This window comes from Sapajus apella, unplaced genomic scaffold (genome assembly GCF_009761245.1).
Source record: "Sapajus apella isolate SASKATOON/1434 unplaced genomic scaffold, GSC_monkey_1.0 scaffold83, whole genome shotgun sequence".
Lineage (NCBI taxonomy): Eukaryota > Metazoa > Chordata > Mammalia > Primates > Cebidae > Sapajus > Sapajus apella.
Window position 1 is genome coordinate 6,119,671 of NW_022437023.1, and position 10,502 is coordinate 6,130,172.

The following is a 10,502-nucleotide window of genomic DNA, read 5'->3' on the forward strand; positions in this document are numbered from 1 at the left end:
TAAATCCAAAAAGTCCATTTCCCTCCTAGCATTAGGAAAATAGACTTTTCCTATAAAACTTTCAGCCTTTCATGTTTCAAACTTAATTTTTCCACCAAACTTCCACAAACCCCCATGAATAAGCAAATTTGTGTCCTGCCTTTCGCCGCCTTCTGTCCACACACACACTTCACCTACGGTGTGGGAGAATAAAATCCAATTAAAAAAGAGAGAGAATAATATTTTTTTTCCTTCTGTTTTAGAACAAAAACGCTAAAGGGTAGTAGATGGTTCTTCTGTATTCTGTGCACTAATACCTTCAAGACACTAATGAATAATTGATGAGCTTATGATTAGACTGCTAGCCTCAGTTTTGAACAACATTCATGGACCAAATTTAATTCACATCACATATTGAATTCTCTTTCTTTTATCATGATTGAAATATGCGTCAAGGCTGATCTCTGTTCCTTAGAATTTCATCAGTTGATGCTTTACCTGAAGTCATAATCTTGGTATGTGACCAACTCAGCTAAAGCACCAACTTGGGATGTCACTGACACAAATTCTCATAGCCCATCAAAAGAAGATACTGGAACTATGGCTTTGTAACAGAAGCTTACAATATAGGCACCTTAGAAATAAATATACTGACACAAGAAGAAGAGAACCTATTTCTTTCTGAAGGTCATTTGTAAAAGAAAAAATAAAATGTGGTTAATAAATTTTTTAAATATTAGATTTAATTAGTTGAAATGGCATCACACTATTTGACAAACATAAAGCCATCAAGTGTAGCAGAAATGTTGCAAAAGACAAATGCCAGCAGAAATGTTGTAACAGACAAATGCCAACTTCTCAGAGTTTATATAAACCAAGAAGATTATATTTTACTTGGCTAACAGGAATCAGCTGCTAATGACAAATAAGATTCATAAAATACTCTCTTTGCTGTAGCCACGGTAATTCTAAAGTAACCCATATGCCCTGTGGATAAAGTGAGGTTTAAATAATTAAAGAAGGTAGCTTTTTAAGGATATTAAACGAAAGATGTTCTACGCAGACAATACAGCCAGGGGAGGAGACACTCAGTGGCACTAACGGAAAATGTGAGACTGAAAAGGAAGTTTGCTTTGAGTAACAGAGAAGAGACAGAAACAAATAAACACTGTGGTAGAACCCTGCAATACAAAATGTGCCTAAACTACGATGTCTTCACAGAACAAAGATCAGAAAAGGAGAAGTACTCATAGTTCTGTGGGGTAAGATCTGGGGATATCATTTTAAGCCCCTTAAAAAAGGGAAAGGAAGGTTAAGCCACATTCTGTAGTCCTTCAAGCTCTAAAACTGTAACAAAATCATGTATGTAGGAAACGATGTTCTCGTATAATGTTGTAAGTATAAACTGGTTCAGCTTTTGGGAGGTCAGTTTGGCACAGTCTATCAAAATTGTAAATATACATTTCCTATGGCCCAGCAATTGTGTTTCTAAAAATACATAACGTTATTAATTACAGCATTGCTTGTAACTGCAAAAAGCTGGGGGGACTAAATGTTCATCAATACAGTGAATAAAAAATATATTACAATGCATCCACACAATACAGCCATCAATAAGAATGGAATAGATCTGCATGTTCTGACTTGAGCGCCAAAGCATGGTAAGTGACATGAGCAAGCAGATCTCAGTACAATAGGATCCCTTTATTTAAATATATTGACTATATGGGAGGATATACATGTATCTAAATACATATATGTATATGTACATGCCTGGCATCTAGAAGGTACCTAAATATTTATTAAGTATCAAGTAAGCATACACATAGAAAAAAGAACTGCAACTACACACATCATACTATTACAGCAGTAACCTCCAGAGGGGGGAAGTGGGAATGTGGGAAGACAGGGAATAATTGGGAAGTTTTATGATTAAGCTTAATGTATTTCTGAAGTGCTTCCTTCTTTTAGAACAAGAATGGATTTCTATTTTACATAAATGACATTTTGAAAAATTTAAAGTGGAAATTATTAAAGGAGGATCAAAAGGATGCATTTTTAAAAATGCATTTTCTTAAAAACATAGATGACCTCCTACTTGTGCCAAGAAACAATGCAGTGAGACATGAGCAAACACTGATGCAGATAGAATTCTAGTTAACAAGAGGCTTTTTAGAATTAGCTAAATATGTGTCCAAATGCAAATCCTGGAGGGCAGTGACTAGGTCTTTATTCCTGGTGTCCCACAAGGATGTAATAAACAAGTTTGTGACACTAAACACAAAAGTGAGACTCCACATGAGTCTCAAGAGTTAATTATAAAATGTATGTGTCCATCTTAAAAAATATCTCTCAACTATTTATCATCAAATATTTTTTTCATTATGAAGTTCACCATTCCCCTCGTATTCAGTGGGTATTTGGTTTCCTCATTTCTACTTTACTCTCATCACACTTTTTATGTTTCTCATTTTTTTCTAAATGTATTTAAACTTACAAAACCACTTAATTATCATACCACACCTTTCTCTCAAAGTCTCTAGCGATTACATTAGTTTTTGTTTTTCAACTGTTAAGTTTATACATACTTTGAGTGGAATGTAAACAAACCTTAACAATGGTATTATCCTGAAAATCAACACCTTAAAATCTCTGACATATCATTATTCAATTTTTCCATTCACAAAAATATAAAATTCATGGTCAGGTGTTTCTAGTCAGTGCACACATATGCATTTTCAGAACACAGGAAGGCTAGGGCTCTGTTCTTTCTATACTTCTATGTTAGTTAGTTTAGTTACAACGAGTAGGAAGCTTTGAAAAGCAAGTGTTTAAGAATGGAAGTTCATGAAGTAAATGATTCACATAGCTGAGTTCCAAGAATGTCTGCTTTTCAACTAATATTCAAGCCAACAACTGGTAAAGGCCTACTCTGAGCCAAGCCCAGCCTAGCCACAGTGGAATAAAGAGCAGGTGATACCTCAGATACCAACTAACAAAGTTTATTATCCTTCTCTTGTACTGAAACTTAGCGATCATAAGGCAAAAGATAACTCTGATTCCTTCTTCAAACACTCCCTCCATGATCAACAAAAGATGACATTCCAAAAACAAATTCTATATAAGCCTTAGAATTCATGAGTCTTTTCCTTAGAAGCAATGTTGCAACATCTGGTGGCCAGCCCACAAACGCCTATTTATTTCCAAGGTGACTTAAGGAATGGAGTACTATGGAAATTAACCATGATGAGTAACAATGTGGGGAAATGCAGAGTCTCAATTTAGAAAGAGAAAAACCTTACTAGCCTCCCTGCAATAAAAGGGCAAACTCTTTTCCACTCTCCACACTCTCCCCACCCCCAAATCCCTTCAAGTCTGAGACGATGGGACCTGGGGGCAGTCACTGTATCAGACTACCCTTACCTTCTTTCCTTTCAATTGCCTCATCTGCTGATTTTCAGCAAGGTTTGCTCTCTCGGGCTCATGAGGCAATAGAAATGCAGTGTCTGACTTTTCATCAACTCTCCTGTCCCTTTGGAGCTGCAATGGCCACAATGGTGGCCACTTGCCACATGTGGGTACTAAGACCTGAAATATGGCAAGTCCAAACTGAGATGAGCTGTAAGTGTAAGATACAAACTGTATTTCAGATTTACTTAAAAATTTTTTTATTGAGTAGTTGTCAAAATGGTAATATATTAGGCTTCATGAAATATATTAAATGAATTTCAACTGGTCCTTTCTACTTTTTTCTTCAGAGTAGCTATTATAAGTTTTAAAATTACATACAAGGTTTGCATTTGTATCTCACGTTATAGTGCTGTTGGACAGCACTGCTTTAGAAATTGTCTTAGGAAAGGCAGTAAAGGGTATCCAAAGTCACACTGCCAGAACTAAAATCTCAGGCCAGGCGTGGTGGGTGACTCACACTTGTCATCTCAGAACTTTGGGAGGCCAAGGCAGGTGGATCACCTGAGGTCAGGAGTTTGAGACCAGTTTGGCCAACATGGTGAAACCCCATCTCTACTAAAAATACAAAAATTAGCTAGACATGGTGGCGAGTCCCTTGTACTCTCAGCTACTCGGGAGGCTGAGGCATGGAAATTGCTTGAACCTGGAGGTGGAGGCTGCAGTGAGCCAACATCGTGCAGCACTCCAGCCTGGCAATAGAGTAAGACTCTATCTTAAAAAACAAAACAAAACAAAACAAAAAACTTGGCACCACCACTTACTACTTTGCAACCTTTGATACATTATTTAACCTCTTTCTAGACTCACTTTTCTCTTCTATAAAATGTGGATAATGATAAAATGCTACCTCAGAGGGCTGTTGGTAGAATTAAATGAGGCAAAGCAAAGCAATTAATATGGTACCTGGAATACAATAAACACTCAAGAATTACCACTATTGTCACTATTACAACAACTAAGATTATTGTTCACTACCAGTATATGATGAAGAAAAAGACAAAGGTACATATAGCTAGAAAATAAGATGCAGACAGGGCCCAAATATTGGCAGCTCAGAGAACATTCCATTTAAATCCAAGGGGACCCATTAAAGAACAGGCCCATTCAACATATACATGAAGAACATATAGCTGACATCAGATCCAGAAAACACAGCTCATATAGATACATGCATTACTCAATGACAGCATTCTGTGTATTTCCTGCACATTTTGTTTCTATATGTCAGAGAGAGCAAGGGAATAAACAATTAAGGGGTATTGACATTCCTGTAGCAATGTAAAGAACCTCAGCTCTGGGAGATGTGAGCCCTACCTTTCCTCTCAGCAAAACAGCTGTCCTCTTTGACTTTTGGTAACCTCATTTGTAAATTAGAAAACAGGGCTAAAAGTTCTCTGAAGTCCCTTCCAGCTAAGAATATTCTTTTCCTTTCCTTCCCAACAGCTATGTCAAGTCTCACCACAACCCTTACCACCACAAAAACATCCAACTTCAGCAGATTTTGCTGGTGAGGAGCCCTCCTGTTTGTTCACCTTGTTTGCCGGTTAGTGAGAGCCAGGGATATGGAGCTGCTGGCTCTTCTGAGTTGTCAAGTCTCTCCTCTCACACCTCCAGGTCTTTTCCTATTGGAACTTTTTGTATGCTTCTTGTCTGGCTAATTCTGCCTCTTTCAAGCCTCAGAACAGTCTTCAAGCCCTTGCAGAAGCCTTCACTGATGCTGCCAATCTACGTCAGCTCTTCAGTCAGATTGTTTCCACCAGCACTGCCCCATCATACCTTGCTATGATTTCGTTACTGACCTGTCTTGTTGGTAAGTAAGCTCCCAGAGGACAATAACCAGAACACAGAGACTGTAGGCACTCAACTAATGCTGAATAACATCTTACTCATCTTTGCATCCCCAATACCTTACAGTGACTGGCATATTTAAGTCCTCAAAATTAACAAAAGAGGCCATACAGATATCAACACACCACTTTTCCGAATTCCAGACCCCTATATACCACTGCCTACTTTTACATTTGCATTTACTTTTCTCAAAGGTACCTCAAAGCTCAATTCACACTCTCTATGCCCTTCCCCAGTAAAAGCCTATCCTTACGCAATGTTCCCTAGCTCAGTGAATCCTGCTGTGGAAGCCAGAAAGACATTGCCTTCCATCTCACCCCCCAACCAAATCCATCAGCAAGTCTTTTGTTTTTACCTCCTAAGATAGCTCTCAAGTCGAGTTACTTCTCTGCAACTTCCACGCTAGCATTCTAGTTCACTCCACCTTCACCTCTCACTCGGACCCTCACGTAGCTCCTAAGTGATCAACCGCCTTCCACTCAGACCTCCTATAAACTGTCCTCCATGCAGCAGACAGAATTTCTTAAATTACAAAACTGACTGTGAACTGTTTCCCTTAGCCTCTCCCTTCAGCACTCCTGTTCCTATTTAAAACCCTTCAGTGGTATCCCAAGGCTCTTAAAAGAACCACAGGAAAAAACACTTAGCTGGGCCTGCAAGGCCTGTGGAATCTGGGCCCTGCATAACTCTAATCATTCCCCTGATGTTCCCTAGCACTGACATGCTCCTTTATGCCACAGGGCCTTGGCCGAAGTTGATCTTGTGTTGGGACCACCCTTCCTCTTTTCATCTTCCATCGTCAAGTGCAACTCAGGTGCCATTTCCTCAGGCAGCCTTTCTTGACCCTGGTCTAGCCAGCGCTCTTGTCCTCTGCACTTATAAGGCTGTTCTTTTCCTTCACAAATTGTATCTCTTTTGTATTTATACGTTCCCACCCTTACATGCCACTTCTCCACATAAATCTTTTGAAAATATAAATCAGGTCAGTCACTCCATTGCTTAAAACACTTCAATGCCTTCCTATCTCATGCTGAATAAAAAATCATATTCCACCAAGATCTACAGCTCTGCAACCCAAACACCTCCCTGAATTCATTTCCAACTCCTCTCCCTGCACATTCTGCTCCAGCCACACTGGTCTTCCTGTTCCTTAAACACAGTCAAAGCTTATTACTCATTACCTTCCCTCTTCCAGAATGTTTTGTTCCCAAAGCTTCACACTACTGGCCACTCACCATTCAGGTCTTGGCTCCCTGAGCACCCTACATACACTACTACATCCTTCACTCCCACACTGTTTCTAACATCCTATTCCAATTGAATTTCTTCACTGCTCTCAGCCCTAAGATAACCTCCATGAGAGCAACGGTTCTGCCCTATTCACCTCAGTGCTGAGAAAAGTACCTGGCATAGAGAGTAGATACTCAATACCTTTGTGAACGCCTAGTTATTGCTGTCCTTTTTCAAATAACTGAACTCCACTGACAGTGAAGAGTTACAGATATGAGGATGAGATAATATTGACCATGGTAGGCAGAAACGTAAGATGGCTCCCAAGATCCCTGCTCCCTGGTACACATACCACCTATATAATCCCCTCCCCTTGAGAGTGAGCAGGACTTGGAGATATGGGATCGTTACTCCATTTACTTTGTATAAGACTCTTGTAGCTGACTGGAGGGAGATTCTCCAAATAGCCTTTAAGAAGCAAGCTGCCATGTTGTGAGAGGCCCATTGACTAGGACTTGGGGGTGGCCTCTAGGAGCTGAAAGCAACCTCCAGCTGACAGCCAGCAAGAAAATGAGGATCTCAGTGGTATAATCAGAACCAAATTCTGCTACCAACCACTGAGCCTAACAGAGAACCCTGAGCCTAAGAGGAGATCACAGCCCTGCTGACACTTTGATTTCAGCCTAGTGAGATCCTGAGCAGAGAAGCCAGTTGTGTCATGCTTGGACTTTTACTTATATAATGGCCATGAATGCTATCAGACCCAATGACCACTTTTTATAACAAATATTTTATTATACCGACCTATTATTCTGAAATAAGATCAGAGATATATAACCTACTAAACGCTTTTTTAAAAAAATGCACTAGCAAGCCAGGCATATGTCTAATAGTCCCAGCTATTCAGAATGCTAAGGTGGGAGGATTGCTTGAGCCCAAGAGTTTGAGACTCACCTGGGCAACATAGTAAGACTCCCGTCTTTAAAAAAATAAAAACTTGCTTCTCGGCATTTTGGCTAAGATCAAGTATACTAAAAAAGTAAAAATAAAAATAAAAATACACTAAGTATGCAACAGAATGGTACACAAAATCCTAACCCCACCCCCAAAAAAACACTAACTATAAGGCAGAAATAAAAGAAAATAATTTATAATGAAATAACGTTTTCTCATAAAATTACATTAGAAAACAAAGATGCTCCCATAAATTTTCATAATGCCCTATGAGGGGAGATTCCACGTCTAATAAGAATTGGTTTCAAGGGGTAGTGTACCTAGAATACATGGACTTCCATTGAGGAGAATATTTAATCTTAAAATATCTAGTATTTGCTAAGTTTGTTTCTTTTATATCATGTTGTAAGGCAATTTTGATAGTTACATTAGTATTATATTTTTATTCTAACTTTTTCCAAAATGGACTTGGGTTTGAAAGCTTCGTAATTTCCCTTTTGTCCTTCTCCTCCTCAATTATTAAGTACTCATTGAGTACATGACACTATTCCTTGAAATTAATTCTCACAATTAAGTAGACCTTTAAAACTTCTAATTCATTTCCCAACTCACATTTTTCAGATGTGAAGAGAAAATCATCATCATCTAGTGGCTGATTATACATGCTATAAAATATTTCACCCCAGCTGTGAAGTTGGCCATAGTAAATATATTTTGTTGCCTTTGTCAAGATTTATGATAATATAATAATGTAATTTTAAAGGCCACATGCCAAAGTACTTCCTAAATTAATAAAAATACTTAGCATTTAACCTATAACACACTTTAAAATCATCACACAATCTTGCAGGTAGCTATTTGCCCATGTGCCCAGGGCTAGTAACAATTGATGGAGAGCCTGTCACCAAGCCTATTTACTTGATTTATTTTACAGTAGCCTTTTAAGGCCACATACATAATGGGTACTCACTTTGTGATGGGAAAATAAATTATTTGGTCTGGACAACCTGACAGTGTTACTATTAAGTTATTAATTCACTAAGGGGGAGTAATTCCCTGAATAGCCCTTTGCCAGCCCAAATAAGAACACTATTAGTAAATGTTCACAGATTCCTAGAACCTAGAGCTGAAAAGAACTTAAGCATCATAACTAGGACTTTTTACAGATGAGAAAACTGAGGGACTTGTTCAAAGTCACAGCCATTCAAAGGCAGAACCTGGGATAAGATAAGGAGAGATACCGCATCTCAACTTCCTCATGGGCATAACCAGCTGCCCCCACAGGGTAACTACGAAGATAAAATAAAACACATGGCTGGCCATGGTAGCTCATGCCTGTAATCCTAGCTCTTTGGGAGGCCGAGGTGGGCAGATCACAAGGTCAGGAGTTCGAGACCACCCTGGCCAATATGGCGAAACCCTATCTCTACTAAAAATGCAAAAATTAGCTGGGCGTGGTGGCAGGCACCTGTAATCTCAGCCACTTGGGAGGCTGAGGAAGGAGAATCCCTTGAACCAGGGAGGTGGGGGCTGCAGTGAGCTGAGATTGTACCACTGCACTCTACCCTAGGTGACAAGAGCAAGAATCTGTCTCAATCAACCAATCAATCAATCAATCACACGAAGGACATAGTACAGTGCTTCACATGTAACAGTCATTTCATACTATCATTTTCCTCCTCACAGTTTCCTCCACAATCCCCCCAATCATGGGTCGGTCATTTTGTTTGTTTTTGTTTTGGCCAAAATATAACTTAGGATGATACACTTTGGTGATGATTTTCTGTCATGTATATTGCATTGACAACAAATTATACTCCATTCAGGAATAGGAGTCACCTGAAGGCTACAGAGGAAGCACCTGATCCCAACTCTCTTAAGTCTATACTCCCCAGAAGTTTTAAGGACTTTCAATTTGTTGGGCTGAGCCCAAGCCAACTTCCCCAGGGTTAAGAGTACGCAGTTTAGAGCCAACTGCTCAACCTGTGCTCCACACATACTTTTTAAAAAATTTTTTAATCTTTGTAGGTACATATAGGTATATACATTTATGGGGTACATGAGATGTTTTGATACAGGCATGCAATGCATAATATTCACATCATGGAAAATGCGGTATTCATCACCTCAAGCATTTATCCTTTGTGTTACAAACAATCCAATTACACGCTTTTTAGTTATTTTTAAATGTACAATTATTATTGGCTACAGTCATCCTGTTGCGTTTTCAAATACTAAGTCGTATTCTATTTTTTGTTTGTTGGTTTGTACCCATTAACCATCTCCCACTAGATTATAAGATTTTGTGGGTAGGAACCACAAGTTATTCTTATTTGGATCCAGAGCACCTAATATTATCTAGCAACAGGTCAACACGTTTGCATGGATGAAAGAGAAGCTGCCTGGGCATCTCCTTCCTAGTTCTACCTGAATTAGGTCAATTCTTATCATCAAGGAGCCAAACCATACTCAAATTCAACTTACATGAGTTTAACTATTTATATGGAAGACGTTAGAAACAGTAGGAGCTACTCAACACTCCACTCAGTGACTACATGCTCCTTGCTGTAATCAAGCCTAAAACTAAAGGTCTAAGTGATTTTAGAAGTTTCTCTATTACTGGTAAACAAGTGAGGAATTAATGGAAGGCCCTAAAGCAGCACTGACCATAAAGAGCTAGAGAGGTAGCAGAACATAGACATCCCGCCTAGGGAGAATTAACCTTCGTTAAAACACTCAGCTGGGGCCGGGCGCGGTGGCTCAAGCCTGTAATCCCAGCACTTTGGGAGGCAAAGGCGGGCGGATCACAAGGTCAAGAGATCGAGACCATCCTGGTCAACATGGTGAAACCCCGTCTCTACTAAAAATACAAAAAATTAGCTGGGCATGGTGGCGTGTGCCTGTAATCTCAGCGACTCAGGAGGCTGAGGCAGGAGAATTGCCTGAACCCGGGAGGCGGAGGTTGCGGTGAGCCGAGATCGCGCCATTGCACTCCAGCCTGGGTAACAAGAGCGAAACTC

At 39.5% G+C, this 10,502-nt stretch overlaps 1 protein-coding gene across 2 annotated transcripts in view; it reads right to left on the reverse strand.

The window, feature by feature from the left end:
* LOC116533546 (BTB/POZ domain-containing protein 9-like) overlaps nt 1-10,502 on the reverse strand; it is a 44,917-nt gene that overhangs the window by 20,636 nt on the left and 13,779 nt on the right. Inside the window, exon 1 of one of the 2 annotated variants that reach the window (XM_032253329.1) lies at nt 3,403-3,939. The exons of the other annotated variant lie outside the window; for it this stretch is intronic. Within the exon in view, the coding sequence (XP_032109220.1) occupies nt 3,403-3,426 (24 nt within the window). The 5' untranslated portion in view covers nt 3,427-3,939. Of the gene's footprint in view, nt 1-3,402; nt 3,940-10,502 lie in introns of those variants that run through there. 2 annotated transcript variants of the gene reach the window in all.